At 45.5% G+C, this 21,787-nt stretch overlaps 1 protein-coding gene across 1 annotated transcript in view; it reads left to right on the top strand.

The window, feature by feature from the left end:
* LOC127186650 (kelch-like protein 8) overlaps positions 1-21,787 on the top strand; it is a 56,400-nt gene that overhangs the window by 32,266 nt on the left and 2,347 nt on the right. The window contains 7 exon segments of the mRNA XM_051142891.1: positions 6,449-6,997; positions 8,368-8,554; positions 13,138-13,281; positions 14,752-14,823; positions 14,826-14,862; positions 18,990-19,158; positions 19,349-19,508. Coding sequence (XP_050998848.1) covers positions 6,449-6,997; positions 8,368-8,554; positions 13,138-13,281; positions 14,752-14,823; positions 14,826-14,862; positions 18,990-19,158; positions 19,349-19,508 — 1,318 coding nt within the window.

Below are 21,787 nucleotides of genomic sequence, written 5' to 3'. Positions count from 1 at the left end.
AACAGCAAGCACAGGCCTGCACGGGTCTGCCCCGGGTCCTCTGCGTATTCACTATAGCTTTTTGCTTAGTATTTGTTTTTTGTGTTTTGTTTTGTTTTGTTTTTTTCAAGACAGGGTTTCTCTGTGTAGCCTTGGCTCTCCTAAACTCACTTTGTAGACCAGGCTGGCCTCGAGCTCACAGTGATTCACCTGCCTCTGCCTCTCAAGTGCTGAGATTAAAGGTGTGCACCACCACTGCCCGGCCACTTAGTACCTTTATGGGACTCCTGAGTGTGTGAGCAAGTGCGTGTCTGATTCTTGTGCCTTCTGCTGGGCTCTTTTATTTTTCTGTTGGCTTGGCTTGTCCAACTTTGATAGGATGGTTTTGTTTTATCCCATTATATTTTGTTGTTATCTCTTAGAAGCCTGTTCTTTTTTCATGAGAAAATCAAAGGGAGTGGGTCCAGATGAGAGAGGAGGTGGGGAGGAACGGGGAAGGGTAGAAGGAGGGAAAACGGTATTCAGGTTATATAATATGAGAAAAGAATATGTGGGGCTGGAGAGATGGCTCAGAGGTTAAGAGCACTGACTGCTCCTCCAGAGGTCCTGAGTTCAATTCCCAGCAACCACATGGTGGCTCACAATTATCTATAATGAGATCTAGTGCCCTCTTCTGGCCTGCAAGTGTACATGCAGGCAGAGCACTGTATACATAATAAATCAATCAATCTTTTTTTAAAAAGGGATATGCTTAATAAAAGGGGGACATTTTCACTCAAATGAAAATTAATTTATTAATTTAAAATACAAAAAAATTCTGTGAAGAATTGTGTTCGGATTTTGACATGGATTCATTGAATCTGTAGATTGCTTTCAGTAGGATGGCCATTTTAATTATGTTAAATCCTACTGGTTCATGTGCATGGGAGATCTTTCCATCCTCTGATTTCTTTTTTCAGTGTCTTAAAGTTTTTATCATACAAAACATTCACTTGCTTGGTTAGAATTACCCCCAAGATACTTTTTTGAGGCTATTGGGAACGTCACTGTTTCCCTGATTTCTTTCTCAGTCTGTTTGCCATGTGTGGATAGGAAGGCTGCTGGCCTTGGTGAGTTGTGTACAATGCTACTTTGCTGAAAGTGACTGTCAGCTGTAGAGTTTCCTGGTGGTGTTTTAGGGTCATTCGTGTATAAGATCCTGTCATCTGCAGATGAAGAGACTTTGGCTTCTTCCTTTCCTCTTTGTGTCCCCTTGATCTGCTTCTGTTCTCTTCCTCTCTAACTAAGACATCAAGTACTGCATTGAACAGATATACAGAAAGTGGACATCCTTGTCTTGTTCCTGATTTTAGTGAAAATACTTTGGTTTTTCTCCCTCTTTCAGTTGATGTTGGCAATGGCCTTTTGTAAAGCACCTTATTATGTTGAGTTTTGTCTCTTGTCTCTTTAGTCTCTCCAGGACTCTTATGATGAAGGGATGTTGGACTTTTCTACATGTTACAAGATGGTCATGCAGTTTTGTCTTTCAGCTTGTTTATGTGGTGGATAACGTTGACCATCCCTGACTCTCTGAGATGAAGCCTACTTGATCATGGTAAATGATCCTTTTGATGTGTTCTTGGATTTAGTTTGCCAGTATTTTATTGAATATTTTTGCATCAATGTTCATCAGGGAAACTGGTCTGTAATTCTCTTTGCTGAGTCTTTGTGTGGTGTGGGAATCAGGGCAACTGTGGCCTCATAAAAAGAATTGGGCAACGTTTCTTCTGTTTCTACTTTGTGGAATAATTTGAGGAATACTGACATGAATTCTTCTTTGAAAACCTGGTAGAATTGTGCATTAAACCCATCTGGCCCTGGGCTTTCCGTTTGGTTGGGAGACTTTTAATCACTGTTTCTATTTCTCTAAGCGTTAAAGGTTCTTTTTCTTTCTTTTTTCTTTTCCCTTTTATTGAGACAGGGCCTCAACTTGCCAGGCAGTGGTGGCACATGCCTTTAATCCCAGCACTGCAGAGTCACAGGCCAGCTTGGTCTACAGAGCAAGTTTAGAACATCCAGGGCTACAGTGTTGGAGATGCACACTGCTTTGGGAGGATTCGTGGCTTCCTGTAAATCAGCGTAGTCAGCGTGTTTCCTCCAATGGTCATTGTGTGTGAAAGACAAGCACCGTAAACGTGGCTGTGCTGTCCAGTTATAAGGCCACCAGCTCATTTAAACCTTAGAGTAGGTGTTAAGTGGAAAGAAAAATGTGACTAGTGGGCTATATTTGCTTTGTGGGAATTTGAAATTGAGCCAGAGATGAGCGTAATGTGGCATTTTTATAGAGGCTCAGATGTCTTAGTGATGTCTGAAAGGTGATTAGAAGGACTTACATAAGAGTTAATATATTGCCTTCAGGTCATTTCAGGAGGCAAATCTTGTTTACATACTATTATGTTTACTAGTGGAAACGTTTTTAAATACTTTAGGTAAGGAAAGCTCTAAGGTTATGTATGGCTGAGCATTTCACACACTCTTTATTGTCTAGGTGCTAGTGAGTGAACTGAACACTCACGTGCTAAGCACACACTCCACAGCCTCCTTAAGGGTCATTTCGTAGCATCCACTTCTGGATCCCATATGCTGTCAGTGCAGATAGCATTGCATACACACCATTAACTCACATGTCATGTAGCTTGAGGACATCCCACTCCCTTACTATAGGTGCAAGTTAATTTTATGTGGAAGGGGTAATACAAATATAGAGTGAGAGCCCCAGTAGCACGTGTGTTTTGCCTGCATGCATGCATGTGCACCACTTGTGTGCCTGGTGCCTGGAGAGATGGAAAGAGGACATCTGGTCCCCTGGGACTGGAGTTGCAGGTGGTTGTGAGTCACTGTGAGGGTGCTGGGAACTGAACCCAGGCTTTTACCCACTGAGCCATCTCCGCAGCCCAGGCCATGCAGCAATTCTTAATGGTGTCATAATATATACTGTTTATATTATTTGACTTTTAAAAAGTGTTTGATTTTTCTAAGCCAATGTTCATGGGCTCTGTTAATATTTTCTAAAATTTTAACTGGTGTAATTATTGTCAAAACTTCAACTGGCCCAGGAAGAACAATCACTCTAAAGATTATTGGAAAACAGTGTGTGATCTGCATTATAATATTACTTTGCAAAGGGAGGAAAGACGAATTGTTTACATTATAACTAGTGATTGCTGACCTGAAAGCAGGCTGACGTTTCTGTATTGCAGCTCTGAAGGCAGAGGAACTCAAGACACAGCAGGCTTGCTATCTGGTGGGGCTATTCTCTATGCTTCTAAAGTGAGGACGAGCCAGTGAGGACGCATTTGCTGTGTCCTCACGTGCTGCAAGGCAGAAGGAGAAAGGCCTAAGCTGGTTCCAGCTAACCCTTTTACAAGCCTGTGACTTCATGAGCTCAGAGCCACATGGTTTCTTCATTCCTCAAATCCCTTAGGGGAGGGGCCTTTCAGACCGTATCCCAGTTGTAGCTAATAAAAAAGGGATGATAACAGAGGCGGTCCCCTCTACTCAGTGCATGAGCACTCTGCAGTGTTGCGGTGTCATCAGAATTCTGTGATGGTCTCCTGTCCATTCAGCTGGGAATGAGGGCTGGTTGGTTGGTTAAGTCTGTTTTGTGTTGCTCAGAAGAGAAAAAAAGAAAAATACAATCTGAATTGTCTCTATTATATAATTTGAAAATGAATCAGAGTAAGTATAATTATTGTAGAACATTGGGGAGTTACTGTCATGTGGTAATTTAGTACATGTGAAGATTATTTTGAAATTGGTACATCTATCTAACCTCTCTCCTTTTAGATCTTGACAAACACTTTCTGCCCACTAAGAGTAATTTAAATTAGTTAATTTTTTGTTGTTGTAGTTTCTTTTGGTTTTTGTTTTGTTTTGGAGACAGGGTTTTTCTGTGTAGCCTTAGCTGTCCTGGACTTACTTTGTAGACCAGGCTGGCCTTGAACTCACTGAGATCTACCTGCCTCTGCCTCCCAGAGTGCTGGGCATGCACTACTATGCCCAGCAATTAGTTAGTTTTTAAAAAGTAGTATTAATTAAAAGAGCAAAATTATCAAAGGTTAAATTGAAAACTTAAAATATAGCTTATAAAGGAAAAGAGGTTTGGCTACAGATTTGTTTTTATTATTTTGTATACAAAGAATAGTTTCATAATAACCACATTATTGAAAAATGTCGCATAATTAAGGAATAAAAAAGGAAAACCAATAAGAAAAAAATGTTCACTTGCAGCATATTACCCAGAGCATTGTAGAAGTGGCCCTGAGGTGAAGGGTCACCAGCCTTGTTCTGTGGTCGGGACAGGCAGGTCAGCAGAATGTAACAAGCTATTTAAAAAGTGGGGTCCTCCAAAACCATCCCAAAATTAAGAGAAAATACTTGTCTGTAAGATATCATTTGTGTGTAAGAAACTGAAATGACCTAAAAGCCAATGTCAGATGATCAAATAGTGTGTTGCAGCTGTGGTGCCAGTAAGTGGAAGGATTGCAAACATTTCCAACACTTGGAGAATAATTATATATTTACTTTGAACTTACATGGAAGCCGTTGCAGCAAATGTGTTAGCAAGTTGGCAGTCGAACTGGGAGAAAACACTGCTGTGCTTTTCTCTGTGTCCGCTGGGCATTTCAGACTGAGAGAAAACCAGTGGAGAAAACCACGCTGTAGGGCAGTGGATTAGCGGACTTCTAAGTAAGAACTGACAGCGAATGGGATTATAATCGCTCTTTTTCAACAGCTTTAGTCTATTTCACCTCATAATTTGGCAGTGCACTTACTGTGTTAGAGTTCTTAGTTTATGGGTCTGAGTAAAAGTGAGACTGCCTGCCGCCCCTCTGTCCTCTCCCCGCGCCCCCTGTGGTGACAGTAAAGGGCCTTAGGGATGCAGAGTCTTGTTTTGTTGTGTTTTTCCAAAGTGGCCAGTTTTAAGTATTTTAAATATTTTAGTAAGAAATAATTCAATAATGTTTATATTCTAAATGTTTTACTAAAGTTTAAGGTTGACATGAGTTTGTTCTTACTATCTCGAATTGTTCATATGTTCGTTCTTTGATCTAACAAAAATGTAAGCAAGAACATTTACTAGTATTGAGGACACACATATACACAAATACATATTTCATGGTACGTATTTCTATGACTAAATCATACAGTTATTTTATAGTTTATATATTTTTTAGTCCAATTTGAAGCACCAAGTTTATATAGTTCTAATTTTTTATTAAATTGTTTTGGTAAAAGATAACTATTTTATGTGACAGGAAAATACAGAAATAAACTGTATGATGAAATATATAATATCAGAGAAGAGTTGGCATAGTACAAGGCCAGATTTTTTGTGTATTTCATATATGGTTGTACAAAGATCTTGAGCCTTTAGAATGGATAGTTATTCTAAAAGAATACATTTGGGGTGTTTTGTTTTTTGAGACAGGGTTTCTTTGTGTAGCCCTGGCTGTCCTAGACTCACTTTGTAGACCAGGCTGGCTTTGAAGTCACAGAGATCTGCCTCCCTGAGCACTGGGATTAAAAGAGTGCCACCATGCCCAGCTACGTGTTTGTTTGTTTGTTTTTTAATCAAGAGATTAAAATAGAGTTGTAGAAAGACAAAGTTATTTTTTTTATAATTTACATGTCTTAGTTGCTGTTCTATTGCACCATGACACCATGATCAGACAACTTACAAAAGAGTTTATTGGGGGCTACAGTATGAGAGGGTGAGTCCATGTCCACTGTGGCAGGGAGCGTGGCGGCAGCAGGCAGCATGGTGCTGGAGCAGCAGCTGGGAGCTCACATGCTGGGACAGCAGTCTAGAAACAGAAAGAAAGAGAAAGAAAGGGAATGGCATGGGCTTTTGACATCTCAAAGCCCTCTTCCAACACGCCACACCTCCTGATCCTTCCCAAACAGTTCCACCCGGTGGGAACCAAACATTTAGGTGTGTTAGCCTGTGGGGGACCATTCTCATTCAGACTGCCCCTCTGGCTATTGACTTCATAGCTTGGGTGGAAAGGCCGTACTAAAATAGGTATTCTCTGGAAATTGCGTGACTCTGCTTTGTGATACTATGGTGTAATAGAGTGTTATCAATTTGAGGGGGGGCTGGGAATTGAACTTACAGCCTCATGCATGCAAAGCAAGCCCCTGCCACTAAGCCCTTATACAATTGTTAAAATGTTATTTTTAGGATGCCTTAAAAATGTTTACTAGTTCACAGAATGATCCTCAAATATGAGATAGCATAGAAAATAATAGTTCAGTGTGGCTAATTTAAGCGGCGAAATTACCTGACTTCCAGAAACTGGCCTAGAATGAAGGTTAAGTAGCTAAAGGATTTCAGCATTCACGTGAGTCCCAGGCGTGTGAACACTGTCTATGGCGCGTGTTCTCTCATGTGGAACCGCCTCCTCAGTGTGTGTGTTGATTTGGACAGGTTGGCTCGAAGCTCATCTCCTGTCACAAGTTGGTGCTGGCTTGTGTGATCCCCTACTTCAGAGCCATGTTTCTCTCCGAAATGGCTGAGGCCAAGCAGGCGCTGATTGAGATTCGAGACTTTGACGGAGATGCCGTGGAAGACTTGGTGACGTTCGTCTACTCTTCACGGCTCACGTTGACAGTGGACAACGTGCAGCCTCTGCTGTACGCAGCTTGTATTCTGCAGGTTGAACTGGTGGCCAGAGCCTGCTGCGAGTACATGAAGTTGCATTTCCACCCCTCCAACTGCCTGGCGGTGCGAGCCTTTGCGGAGAGTCACAACCGGATAGACCTGATGGACATGGCGGACCAGTACGCCTGCGAGCACTTCACAGAGGTGGTGGAATGCGAAGACTTCGTGAGCGTGTCCCCCCAGCACCTCCACAAGCTTCTGTCCTCCAGTGACCTCAACATTGACAGCGAGAAGCAGGTCTATAGCGCGGCCATCAAGTGGCTTCTCGCCAATCCCCAGCATCATCCTAAGTGGCTGGATGAGACGCTTGCGCAGGTAGCAAATGCGCACGTGCGGGGGCACGGGGGGGGGGGGGGGGGTAGCGGTGTCTGGGGGAGTGTGTGTTTGTGTGTGTATGGAGTCACTCATCTGAACTGGTGTGATGTTAACTCCTTGTGCCCTGTGTAGTTCCTACACTAATGATACATCTTGATTTGTTGTACTTGCATGATTTTTTAAGCTCAAATACTTAAAATATTCATATGGAGTAGTAATGGGTAGTGTGCTCTGTTAGTTGAAAATGGCTCTAGGAAAACAGCTCTACCAGTAATTTTTAACTTATTTTATAATGGAGTTTCTAAGTTTTAATCAGTCATTTTCCTAATGACTATAGACTGATGCTAGAAAGAATCACATAACATAACTGCATGTTGAAGTTTAAACCTTGGAAATGTATGTTATGGTTATTGATTTTAACTGTCAGAGTGGGCATCCTGGATAAGGAACTGGTAAATAGGCCTTGCAGGGTCTGTGCCCAGTGTTCCCATTTCCTTCCCTGGTGTTTCCTCTGTCCTCCCTCCCTCCCTCCCTCTTCCTCTTGTTTATTTTGTTTACTGAGAAGGGAGATGATGGTCCTTAGAAGAGAAGCAGTTTTCATACTTACCTTTTTCTGCAGTTAATGCTTTATTAAAACTTTGTTGTTGCTGAGAACATTGGATTGCGGTAGGGGTGCAGTTCAGCGCCTAGAGTGCCCGCCCACCATGCATAAGCCCTGGGTCTGGTCCTCAGCACAGCATAAGCAGGCGCTACAAAGCATGCCTGAAACTGCATCAGTGAGGAGACACAGGCGCGAGGTCAGAGCTGAGAAGCATCCTTGGTACATAGCAAATTTGAGGTCAGTCTGGGCTGCACAAAAATCTGTCTTAAAACAACACAACTAAAAACATTGGGTACTTAATCCAATTTGTGGTTGTTTGCAAACAGGGTCTAGCCCAGACTAGCCTGACACTCAATAACTCAGGCTAGACCCAAATTCACAAGGCTTCCATCTCAGCCTCCCAAGTTCTGGGATTATGGACATGAGTCACTATGTTCAGTTATGCCCAAATTTAGTAAAATTTGAATAGTGTTATCAAAACCTTAATTCGCTAAGAACAAATTATATTTTTACTCAGAGGAAGAAAGCATATTCAATTATGATTGTAATTGGATTTTTAAAGCACAAGTAAAAATTACTTTTCAACTTCTAATTTATTTCACATGTAACAGTTTTTTGTTACTGTTTTTATGAGGCTGGACATTGAGCCAGGGGCTTTGCACATGGAGGACAAAGGACGTTCCACTAAGTCCTAGCCACCACCCTGAGATGTGGGATTTCCTATCCTGTTGCTGTTGAAGTTTTGCATCACAGCTTTTCATGATCTCAGGTTCGTCTGCCGTTGCTGCCGGTTGATTTTCTGATGGGTGTTGTGGCAAAGGAGCAGATTGTCAAGCAAAATCTGAAATGTAGAGATCTGTTGGATGAAGCAAGAAATTACCACCTTCATTTGAGCAGCAAACCAGTTCCTGACTTTGAGTACACAGTCCGGACTACGCCAAGGAAGCATACGGCTGGTAATCAAATTGCTCCTTTTTTCAACTTGCCAGAAGGGGATCTGACGGATCTGAGGGTTCTTGGTTATGTATATCGAAGCATATTAGTCAGGCAGTTAGTGTCTGTTGTCTTAGTGCAATAAATGGTCTGTAGGTTAGCTATGCAGTCAGGATCCTTAACGCACATCATGGAATGGACTAATACAGCAATGCTTCTGTTGCTTTGGATGTTTGGTTTTATGAGACAAAATCTCCCCGGAGCTCAGGCTACAACGCACAGCTCTTCTGAACTCTTGTTCACAGTGGCGTGCCACTGAGCGCTTGTTCATAGTGGCGTGCCACTGAGTGCTTGTTCACAGCGGCGTGCCACTGAGCGCTTGTTCACAGCGGCGTGCCACTGAGCGCTTGTTCACAGTGGCGTGCCACTGAATGTTTGTTCACAGTGGCGTGCCACTGAATGTTTGTTCACAGCGGCGTGCCACTGAGCGCTTGTTCACAGCGGCGTGCCACTGAGCGCTTGTTCACAGCGGCGTGCCACTGAGCGCTTGTTCACAGTGGCGTGCCACTGAACGCTTGTTCACAGTGGCGTGCCACTGAACGCTTGTTCACAGTGGCGTGCCACTGAACTCTTGTTCACAGTGGCGTGCCACTGAACGCTTGTTCACAGTGGCGTGCCACTGAACGCTTGTTCACAGTGGCGTACCATGGCACTTGGCTACAGTAAGCTAGTTTTTTAAAAGCTGTAAGGTCCTACAAAATCCAAAGCAGTAGCTGTTCCCTCGAGGTCAGCTCTGAGTCTTCATTCAGAATGGGCGGCTATTGGTGCCTTTAGAGTCCTGTTGGAATGTGCTTGGCCGTGTTGCCTTCTAATCTGCTTCTTGGTGTGTCTTGAGACTGACATGTGCTTCAGGAATGGCTGAAGATCTTTAAGGCTTGTATCTATAGAGCCAAGCACCAAGCTTGACAGACGTCACGAATCTCAGTACCTGCCATTGTGTTTTACCAAATCAGAAGAAAAGCATGGTAAACCATACCTGACATTTGTACAAAGGCCTTAGAGTCAAAATCTCTTACAGAAGAAGCATATACCTCCTCATTAGGTGATGCCACTCTAGATGTATTTCCAACCCAGGCTGACCTTGAAGTCCTGGTGTAGCCCAGGCTGTCCTGGTGTAGCCCAGGCTGTCCTGGTGTAACCCAGGCTGTCCTGGTATAGCCCAGGCTGTCCTGGAAATCCTCATGTAACCTAGGCTGGCCTTGAATCCATGATCTTTCTGTCTCCACCTCCCAAGTGCTGGGATTCCAGATGTGTACCGTGTCCACATCATTTTTATTTTAGTATTTGGGGGACAAGAGAACACCAGTGAAGTCCAGCACCTCAGCAAAAGGGGCCCTGTCCAGAGGCAGTGCCACGTGCAGGCCAGCCAACCGGAAGGCCGTGCCTGGGTGAGCGAGCACTCCTGTTTCTGAGGGCAGCCCTCTAACCAGCCAGCTCAGCAGCGTCGGAAAGACTCTCACTGCTGTTCTTTCTACACACCTGTAAGTAGGAACCCATTGTTAGTTATAGCCAGGCAGCACTTTCAGTTTTGCTTTAGTCCCAGCCCTGTTTTGAAGCAAAGGCAGGTGCATTTTACCTTCTGGGTTTGATGCCTGCCTAGTCTACATGCCCACTTCCAGGCCAACCCTGTCTAAAAAAAGTTCTTTTTTTTTTTTTTTTTTTCTATCACAGATTTCTGGTTTTCTGAATCCTGCCTCATAAAGTACAAATGTTTAATTAAGTTCTTTTATTTTTGCTTTGTTGTTTTGTTTTGCTTCCGAGACAGGGTTTCTCTGTCCTGGACTCACTCTGTAGACCAGGCTGGCCTCAAACTCAGAGACTTAACTAAGTTCCTTAGGCTCACTCTTTTCTCAGCTTGTTTGTTTGCTGTGGGGATGAAACCTAGCCCTCTGTACATACCAGGCAAACATTCTCCAAACCCATATTTAAATTCAGTGTCTAAGCAGGCGAGGGTCATACGAAAATACACTAGACATCCATATACAAGTCTGCCGTACTCACAGCAATTTGACAGAGTAGATTTTAACAAAGGAGTCAGCCCTTTATCAGACAGATGGGCCCACTTCATTTTAGGGAGACAGGACTGAGGACTAGGCTGGACTTGTCCAGAACAGCAGAGACGATCTCATTCCCATGTTCTTGCCTCCGCTTTGTTTTCTCTCATGACACGTTCAGCAGCGAGCTGTGTAGCTTTCACATAGAGAAAGTGCCATCAAAGAGCGAGATTGCATTCTGGGATTATAATTCTACCACTGTTGTTACAGTTGACTAATTTCCTAATGTTTCAAGGCCTTTGCTTATTATAAACTTGACTAGGGGGTCTGTTAGGTCTCCTGGAACTGTAACTTCTGACCCAAGGTATTGAGCTAGTGGGAAGGGGGCACAGGTGGGGAAGCTCCCGGGGTGTCACTGGCACGCAGTGGACGCCTGCTCTGCTGCGGGCTCTGAACAGGCGTCAGCAGTGCAGACATACGCACAGCCTGGGTCAGGGAAAAGGACACAGATACAGTCTGCAGAGTCCGCAGGTGCCTTGCTGTAACCAACAAGTGCGGGATGAAAGGTGCTGGTGGCTGATGTGAGGGACAGGGAAAGTGCTGAAGAGGAAAGAAAACTCAGCCCTTGTTTTAAATAATAACCTTCAGGATGCCAGTTAGGAGGAGCGGTCTTCAGCCTTCGCCTTCCCAGAGTGTCAAGCACACGCCAACACTGTGTAGTGAGTGTGTAATGCTCACTCCCACTGCCGAGCACACGCCAGGCACTGTTTAGTGATTGTGTAATGCTCACTCCCACAGCCAAGCACCATGCCAGCACTCTGTAGTGAGTGTGTAATGCTCACTCCCACTGCCGAGCACACACCAGGCACTGTGTAGTGAGTGTGTCATGCTCACTCCCACAGCCAAGCACACACCAGGCACTGTGTAGTGAGTGTGTAATGCTCACTCCCACAGCCGAGCACACGCCAGGCACTGGGTAGTTAGCATGCAATGCTCATTTCCATAGTTGTACTTAGTTTGTGCTGACAGTTGTGAGCATGTGAATATTTCAAGCGTGTGTAAATGAATGAAGTCACCAAACGTGCTGCAGGACCGCTGAGGCCGGGCATTGGACACATGCACAGGAACTTGAGCTGCGGTGGAGCTGGCTGTGCCGAGGGTGTAAGCTTTTCTGCCTTGCGGCACTGGGGACCAATTGCAGGGCCCAGCCAAGCACTCCAGCCCCGGGTGAGCACATCTCCAGCCCTGAGGCTTTCCCCTGACGGCACTCACTGCTTCTCAGAGGAGCCTGTTAGAAATACAGTCCTTAACCCTTTCCTCAGAGACCGGCCCAGGGCCTGAGGGTCAGACCCCAGCTCTGTGTTTGCCCTTCAGGCAGTTCTGAGTTACACTTATGTTTTGCTTTTTGGTTCTTTCCCCAAGTTGTGATTGATTGGTATATCTCATGTCATTTTAACCATGTTTACAGTTCAGGGCATTTGCTGAAGTGTTTTGGGTGGAGGTTGTGGAGAGTGTTAAAAGTATTTTATCAGATTGTCCCTGTCTTAGTTAGGGTGCTGTGAGAGACACCACCACCACCACAGCTCTTAGAAAGGAAACCACTTCACTGGTGCTGGCTTGCAGGCTCAGAGGGTCAGTTCATTTATTGTCACGGCAGAAGCATGGCAGCATGCAGGCAGACGTGGTGCTGGAGAAGAGCTGAGAGCTCTACATCTGGATCCCCAGGCATCAGGGAGAGAGTGGCACACTGGGCCTGGCTTGAGCGGCTTAGACCTCAAAGCCCCGCCCCCTGGGACGCACTTCCTCCAACAAAGCCACACCTCCTAACAGTGGCAGCTGTTTTCACTCAAACCATCACAGTCCTGTCAGCAGTCTGGAAGAAAAATGTTTCTAAGGAGGAGAAGCTGGACCTTGTAGCTGAGCCATAGCTTGTGGAGACCCGCCCAAAGATGGTGGCAGCTCGATCGGGCCAGGCAGGCCTCGTCAGGAAAGGAAGGCAGGCGATGCTCTGGGAGCACCGGCCTCAGGGCTCTGGAGGCCTCGGGGTAGCTCAGGCGTGTGGATTGAAGATGCCATGACAGGTGCTTTAGCACACAGGGATGGACCTTTCCTCGGAGAGCTAAGGCGGGGAGGAGTGGGTGGAAAATGGAGACAAAAGGAGACCTGGGAGTTACGGACTCACAGAAGGGACCTTCCAAACAGGGCGCGGGTGGACCAGCGCTGTGCTTGCATCAGTAAGAGACGGCGGAGAGGCTGACTGAGGCAGACGGCTGTGCCGCGGTCACGGCGCAGTCCTCCCGTCAGCGTGCGCGTATGCCTGTCCTTTCCCTTGATCCCGTGATGACGTAAGCAGGGACACTTGTGAAGAAGAACAGAACCACTCATGCTCTTCGAAAGGTTAGAGGAAGGTGGCCGGAGGAAAATAGATCAGATTTCATAACGCATCTTTCAAAAACTACTCAGAATTTGACAATCAATCATTTTCCACACTAATTAAAAGCAAAGCTTTGAGAGCTGTGACACTGATCTGTGTCTTGTGGCTTCGCCTTTAGGTGTGCTGTTCTGTGTAGGTGGCCGAGGGGGATCGGGTGACCCCTTTCGCAGTATCGAGTGCTATTCCATCAACAAAAACAGTTGGTTCTTTGGACCAGAAATGAATAGCCGAAGGCGACACGTGGGTGTGATCTCCGTGGAAGGTGGGTCGCTTGCTGATGAATATCGTCACTGTGCTGTTTTTTTTTTAAGTGACATGACCTTTGACCTTTTCTCCCTCTCTGTAGCAGTGTTTCTATGCATTAGCATGGTGGTATATACATTAAAAGTGAGCAGATGGGAAGGTGAGATTCCTGCAGCTGGGCATGGTGGCACATACTTACAGTCCCAGCATTGAGTCGGAGGCAGGAGGATTTCAGTTCCAGGCCAGCCTGAGCTACATGGAAGACCCTGCTTTAAATCACCAAGGGACAGAAGTGCAGCTCAGTGGTAGACTTCATTTCTGTATGAACTATCCTGGGGTCAATTATAATTAATGTTTTGGTTCTAACTTGGTTCTGGTTTTTGTTCAATTTTTTCAAGAGAAGATCTCTAGCCCTTGGGTGTCTTAGAACTTACTATGTAGTACCTGAGGCTGACCTTGAACTCCCGACTCCTGATCCTCCTGCTTTACCTCCTCGAGAGCTGGGGTTACAGGCGTGCACCACCACATCTAGGCATGCAGTGCTGTTGACTCTGGCCTTCCTATATGACAGGTGAGAACCCTCCCGACTGAGCGACGCCCCCAGCTCCTAAATTACTTTAAGGGATTGACTTGTCGTGTGCATAGCTATTGGCCTGCATGTGCATGTGTGCACCATGTGGCTGCTGTTGAGTCCCCGTCAGAGCACCAGGCGCACTTAACTACCTCCCCAGCCTCTGCTTTTCATCAACATTTGTCCCCTTAAAAAATGAGGAAAAGAGGCTGGGCGTGGTGGCGCACGCCTTTAATCCCAGCACTCGGGAGGCAGAGGCAGGCGGATCGCTGTGAGTTTGAGGCCAGCCTGGTCTACAAAGCGAGTCTAGGACAGCCAGGGATACACAGAGAGACCCTGTCTCGAAAAACAAAACAAAAACAAAAACAAAAAATGAGGAAAAGATGATTCTTAAATTTTTTTTCTTACAATGTTTCTATGGTTCTGCAATTAATTAATTTGTAGTGATGATTTAAAAATCTCATTTCTATATACAGTACAGGAAAATTCTGAGGCAGGCTGGGGAATACCTCTGTGACAGACACAATCTTTCTCACTTCCTATATTTCTGTCTTATTCAGAGAAAGGTTAGTCAATTGTATTAACAGTTTTATATTTTCTTTATAATTTGGTTTTAGCCTTTTTCCATTTTATTGACCTGTTTTGAAGGCAGAATTAATGATTTCATTTACTATTTAATAAAAAAGTGATGCTGGCCTTTGAAAGCAGGCTTAGTTAGTGAAAGCCTCCACTAAGTTTTAGTTAACGGTGGCCTGAATCCAGTAACGCACAGAAAAAAATATTAAAGTTAATTTATTATGGCATTCTAGTTATTTAGTGCTCACATGTAAACAGCGTTACTATTACATAATATTACAGTAAATAACATGAGTATCACACGGCACTCTGAGTTAGACGAACTGCTTCTCTGCTTGGCAGGTAAAGTGTACGCGGTGGGCGGACATGACGGCAACGAGCACTTAGGCAGCATGGAGATGTTTGATCCTCTCACTATAAATGGATGATGAAGGCGTCGATGAACACCAAGAGGTAGGTCAACATCGATGAACACCGAGAGGCAGGTCAGCATCAGTGAACACTGAGAGGCAGGTCAGCATCAGTGAACACCGAGAGGCAGGTCAGCATCAGTGAACACCGAGAGGCAGGTCAGCATCAGTGAACACCGAGAGGCAGGTCAGCATCAGTGAACACCGAGAGGCAGGTCAGCATCAGTGAACACCGAGAGGCAGGTCAGCATCAGAGGCAGGTTCAGCTTCAGTGAACACCGAGAGGCAGGTCAGCTTCAGTGAACACCGAGAGGCAGGTCAGCTTCAGTGAACACCGAGAGGCAGGTCAGCATCAGTGAACACCGAGAGGCAGGTCAGCATCAGTGGACACCGAGAGGCAGGTCAGCATCAGTGAACACACCGAGAGGCAGGTCAGCATCAGGGGAACACACCGAGAGGCAGGTCAGCATCAGTGAACACACTGAGAAACAGGTCAGCATCAGTGAACACCGAGAGGCAGGTCAGCACGAAAGTCCTTGATAGGTAAAGAGGACAGACACTGGAAATGGAAAACCTTATTCTGAAGTTTTCTCTGACTTAAGAAACTCACACTCCTCAAGCCTGTTCTTTTAACCGTCCAGAGCAATGCCCTGTCACGGCTTTTCTCTTTACAAATGGCGTCATGAGGGCATAAAGAGATGGCTCTTCCAGAGGACCTAGGTTCTATTCCCAGCTCCCACCCCACTGTAACCCCAGCTTCAACGGACCCCCTCTAGCACGGGCACACGCATGTGCGCCTTTTAAGTGTGCACACACAAGCATGTTTTTAAAATGGCTTGAGTGGACTTACCTTCCCACCCCAATCTTGGTGACCACGGACTTTGTAAAAATTCTGGCTGCTCTTTTTGACCCTTTTGGGTTTTTCTTGTTTTTTTGTTTTTAGAGACAGAGTTCCTCTGTATGTAAGCCAGGCTGTCCTTAAACTTACAGAGATCTACCTGCCTTTGCCTGCCAAGTGCTTCTTGAGAGTTTTTGTTTCAAATAATTTTAGATTTTTTTTTCAGAAAAGTTGCAAATATGGTAGCATTCCTTTTTTTTCTGTTTTGTTTAATTTTATTAAAATTCTTTTTGCATTCACTTATGTATTTGGAAAGGAGAAGGGAGGTGCACGTGCAGAGGCTGGGGCAGCTCACAGTCAGTCCCCTCCTCTGTCCCGTGAGTTCCGGGCATCAGGCTCAGGTGAGGAGGCTCAGTGGCCGGTGCCTTCACTTGCTGGGCCACCTCGTCAGCCCTTGGTGTTTCGCTTTGCTCTTTTTGTCTTGTATTGAGACAGGACCTCATGTCACCATGCAGGCCTTACACTTGCTTTCCAAAAACATGTAGAATTACAGGTATTAGGGATTCTCAGCGGAATGTCATGTCACCTCCTCTGCTGGGCAGTTACTGTGAGTGTCTCACAGGAGGAGGTCGAGGTGCTGCTGAAAGCCCTCCACTGCTATAGGGCAGCCCTCTAGAGCAGAGAATCACCTGGATTGAAGTGCCAGCCATGCCAGGGTAGAGCGTACACTGTGCCACATACATACACCCTCACCCAGCTCCTTGTATGTTACCATCTCACAGTTACATAGTGTCCCAAAGCAGAGAGGGCATCAGATCCCGCAGAGCTAGAGTTACCAGTGTGTCTGAGTGGGTTGACAGGAGTGCCCACTGAGGCCAGAGAGGGCATCAGATCCTGCGGAGCTAGAGTTACCAGTGTGTCTGAGTGGGTTGACAGGAGTGCCCACTGCGGCCAGAGAGGGCATCAGATCCCGCGGAGCTAGAGTTACCAGTGTGTCTGAGTGGGTTGACAGGAGTGCTCACTGCGGCCAGAGAGGGCATCAGATCCCGTGGAGCTAGAGTTACCGATGTGTATGAGAGGGCTGACAGGAGTGCCAGAAATCAAACTCCAGTACTGTGCAAGTGCCCTGGACCACTGAGTTGTCCCTCTAGCCCACCTCACATGTCCCTAGGGTTCTGATTATTTTATACACCTCCTTTGTTGGCTGGTAATTTGACTGTATGACTAGGAACTGAAGCAGGTGTGTTTGTCTTATCCTGACCTTAATGAAAACCCATGTAGTGTTTCTCTTAACTATGATACCAATTAGTTTAATACCAGCACTTGGGAGGCAGACACAAGCTGATCGCTGTGACTTCAGGGCCAGCCTGGTCTACACAGTGAGTTCCAGGACAGCCAGGGCTAAAACATAGAAACCCAGTCTTGAAAAACCAACAACAACAACAACAACAAAAAATTATTTTTGTGTGTGTGTCTGTGTGCGTGTGTGTGTACATATATCAATTAGGATTAAGGCTTATTATTACCTTGTTAAGAAAAAGCTCTCTCAATTTCTGCTTTCCTTACTGATTTTAAGGTTAGTGTTAATATATTAAAATTTTACCTATAATAAATAGAAATATATTTTGATTACTAGAGCTTGTCTGAAGGGGAGATTTTTAATTACATGATCCAATAATTTAGCCTCTTGCGAATTGTTATTTGTGATTTGAATAGTAACTTCCAACATCTTGAGATGAAAGAACAACTAAAATCATGTCACCAAATCGGGACTCAGAAGGCAGTAGGCTTGGGGATACAGCGCTGTAATACAGTGCTTACCCGGCATCCCTGGCCCAACAAAGTGACAGCCCTCAGCAGCAACAACAAAAGCGAACAGACCACATATTCTATAGTCAAAACGCTCTAATGATGTCAAACAAGGTTATACATTAAAGCCTAAAGCGTATCAGCTATACCAGGGCTGTGTGGTGAGAGATTGACTGGGTTTTGTGGATAGTTTGCGCTGAGTCGAGTGTTGGCTTGTGCCAGTGGGAAGCATAGAGCCCAAAGGAAAGAACAGAGCGTTTACAATACAGCTGGCTGCATTCAGGGGTGTGCAGCGTCTAGGAGAGCAGAGCCTCCTGTTCGTCATGTCCTGCTGCTCACAAAGCACGGCCACACGGTTCTCTCTGCTGCTCTCGGTCAGCGTTTAAACGTTTGCTTTAGGTGCATGCTTTGCGATCCGTGTAATTTGTTCATACAGAAACACATGTTTATAATGTGAAAATAAAGCATGTGCAGGGATGCACAGAAGTTGGATGATGTAAACACGGGTGTGACGTAAACAAGGTTGCAGTAAGAGAAGGTGAGCAGGAAGACCCCGGGGATGGGCTCTGTGCAAACTGTTGAGTGCTGTGCATCCACCGGACCAGTGCATCCCATGCTTTTGGCCAAGAAGCTTAAGGAGTGGCAAAGCTGACGTTTACTTTTTGAAAGTTACCAGGGAGATGGGAGGTGGGACCTACAGCAACTGTAAGTGAAGGGGCTGTCCTCAGAGGCAAGGCCACTGTGGCAGCCGTAGAGCAGCTCAACTGTTGGTGGATATAATCTGCCCTTTTTTATTGTGAGCTAACTTTTTGTAAGAGCTTAGTCTTCCTTTCAAAGAAAAAAAATGCCCTTCAGAGATAAAAAGGTGCACACAACGCTGTGATATGAAGTGAATGTTCTTTGCTAATGGTGTTTTAATGAGACCCTGCAACAAAGTGAACTGATGGACTCTAGTTGGCTTTTTAAAAATCCACTGTTTTCTTAAAATATAGCAAACTGTTCCCACCCATTGGTTCCTCAGTTACATAACTGTCCATTTACTAACTGGATGCTTTGGGTTTCTTTATGCTGCCTTGTTGGGCTTTGCATTATTAACTGTTCTGAGTTTAGGGTTAGCATGTAGCTCAGGAGTAGAGTGCAAGCCTGATTGATAGATGCAAGGCCTGGGACCAAGCCCAGGAAAAAGAAATGAAGAGGAAAAAAATGTTTGGCCCAAGTTTCCAGTAGCCTGTGTAGGCCACACTCTGTACAGAGGAAAGGGACAGACCCGAGCACCTGCTCAGACACGCTAATACACTGACACCTCCGGAAGTGAGCCGCATGCTAGTACACTGACACCTCCGGAAGCGAGCCGCACGCTAATACACTGACACCTCCGGAAGTGAGCCGCACGCTAGTACACTGACACCTCTGGAAGTGAGCCACACGCTTGCCAATTATCCTCAGAGGTGGTTTGTATTTGATTAAAGTTTCTTCTTCTCCCTCAAACTCAGACAGTAAAGCATGTTTTGTTGTTCTTGTAGGCGGGGGATTGCCTTGGCCTCTTTGGGGGGCCCGATATATGCAATCGGAGGGCTAGACGACAACACGTGCTTCAGCGACGTGGAGAGATACGACATCGAATCCGACCAGTGGAGTACAGTGGCACCCATGAACACTCCCCGCGGGGGCGTTGGCTCTGTGGCCTTAATAGTAAGTGAATTCCCCAGCCCCTCCCCACGGAGAGGAGGCCCCAGCCACGCCCGTGCTCAACACAGTCTGACTCCCACCGGCGGCCACAGCGTTGACTGCACAGCACATCGCTCGTGAAATACAGGCGTTCTGCTCTCCTGTAAAGACCGTGGAGCCTGAAATCTGATGCGCACTTTGTTTCTCCGTTTAGAACCATGTTTATGCAGTGGGCGGTAATGATGGAGTGGCTTCCTTATCCAGTGTGGAAAGGTACCATCCACACCTGGACAAGTGGATAGAAGTCAAGGAAATGGGTCAGCGGAGAGCGGGCAATGGCGTCAGCGAGCTTCACGGCTGTCTCTATGTTGTTGGTGAGTATGTGCTCTCGCTAATGTATCAAGTGCCTGGAACAGACAGTCACAAACTATTAGCACAGTTAACCTGTAGTAGAGTCAGATGTGCTTTTGAATTCTTCAAGCGGATATTAGTGCTTCTTGAGTTAAATATTCATATGTCAAACTTCTGCCAGGCATGGTGGCACATGTCTGCAATCCCAGCACGCAGGAGGCAGAAACAGGTGGGGCTCTGTGAATTTGAGATCACTCTGCTCTACACAGTGAGGGCCAGGCAAGCCAGGGCTACACAGTGGAACCCTGCCTCAGAAAAGAAAAAAAATCTAAAAGGCAAAACTTAGATTATAGCTAAAGTAGGGGACTGCATTTAAATGAAATATATACTTGTAAGTGTAGAGACATAAATTAAATATGCTTTGCTAAAACAAACCTTAAAGGGTCTAATGACTTGGATTTTGTCTACTTCATTTCAAAGCAAATTATTCTGATTATTTGGAAAAAAAAACAGTGGCTTTTCCATATGAAGTGTGTTAGTCTCTCTGTTGCTTTCTGAGTGACTGAAGTGCTGAGTTACAAGGACTTCAGAGCCGTGGTTTCTCAGATTCTTGATATGCACAGGGCAGTCCGGCCTGGGCATCGTACTGGAGAGGTGGCAGCCAGGTCCTCTGCTGCTGCAGCAGCCCATTGCGGCCTCCAGCAGGCCTTCCGTGACCGTGGACCTGGCATGGGCGTGCCCACCTGTCAGGGCTGTCTCAGGAATTAGCAATGGTGTGTGTGAGCATCTTAAACTGTGCCCAACACAAGAGTCACTTTGTTGTAATTAATAATCCTTTTTTACAGAGAAGGGATGCTGGGAAAGCCCTCAGCACGAGTTAGCCATGGGCACGCCGGCATGCATTGCTGGGGCTTTATGACTGAGTCCTCGCTAGGAGAGTCGCTTATGTGAGAAGTGGTGCTGAGCCTCCCTGTGCTCCTGTGTGGAAAAGAAGGGCAATAGCAGCTTGCCTCAGCCTCTCCTGCACAATGCTCAGTTGCAGAGGCAGCCGAGCTCCTGGACAAGAGCAGAGGCAGAGGCAGAGAGGCTGAACTTGGGTGTGTGGGAACCAACGTTCCTATAGTACGTAGCTGCAGCCTTTCCCACCTCCAAACCATGAGTCACAGTGTGTCACATGGCACAGGAAGTCTTTGGGCAATTCAGATTGAACATTAAAGCAGTCCTCTTGGGAGCTGGGGACAGCTCAGTGGTAAAGGTTTTGCCTAGCATGTAGGAGACCCTGGCTTCAGTCTCTTACTCTGAAAACTGCAGCAAACAGCCTCCTGGACATGTAAATCCTACTTAAAACAGGCACAGCTGCTGGGAATAACAACAGCGTGAAGGTGTGGGCGTGTTTGACACCTGACGCATTCGGCCTTGTTTCTTCCTCTGCCTTGACTTTGTGTTCATTGTTAAGGATTGAACCTAAGGCTTCTTGTGTGGTAGGCAAGTACTTTACTGTTGAGCTACGTTCCCAGCACTGAATTCTTTCTTATTACCTAGGGAGAGGAAGTAGAACCAATAAAAAACAAAAGCTAAGAGAATATAACTACTCAAAACTTGATCTTCCACATTAGCATGAGCAGTCATAAACTTTTATTATGATGAGAATTACAGTTGTGATAAGTATTTGCCAAAACAAAAAAACAAAAAACTAAAAAGAAAACTCTTATCTGGTTATGTACATAAAATTAGAGAATTTCATTTCATTTCAATTGATAGACTAAATATTAGAATAGTTTTACTTGCTCTTTTTAAAACTGACCTTATTTTTAAAGAAGTGATCACAGTATCAACACTTACTCATAGCAGGAAAATGGGTTGAGTAATTTTTCAAAGAGAACTGCTGTTCACTTAGAAGGGCCTGGAAAGATGGAGGTTACGTGACTGTCCAGGCATTAAAAGTCACACTCTACTGAAAGGCAATCACCTCACAGACTGTGTGACAGGAGACTTCTTTTGGCTTTGGCAAAAATGTGAGGATTCCGTTACAACGCATCATCGCAGCAGCTGTGCTGGCAGGGAGGGTTTAGGAGGAGTGCTGGAAAACTTCCACCTCTGTAAGCCGTGAGTAGTGAGGGTTAGTGTGTCTCAGGCCTCCTGCCACTCACACAGCACGCAGAGGGAGAAGCCAGGCCGTGCTTGCTCCTAGGATTCTCAGGACAGATTATAAAACAGTTGCTTTCTGCCCATAAGTTCCCTTCTTTTGTACAGCAGCCCTTTCTTTTTCACTTGGAGACTTTATCTTTTTTTTTTTTTTTTT

This window comes from Acomys russatus, unplaced genomic scaffold (genome assembly GCF_903995435.1).
Source record: "Acomys russatus unplaced genomic scaffold, mAcoRus1.1, whole genome shotgun sequence".
NCBI lineage: Eukaryota > Metazoa > Chordata > Mammalia > Rodentia > Muridae > Acomys > Acomys russatus.
Note: the sequence above shows the minus strand (reverse complement) of the source record. Positions and strands in the feature narration are given on the sequence as shown.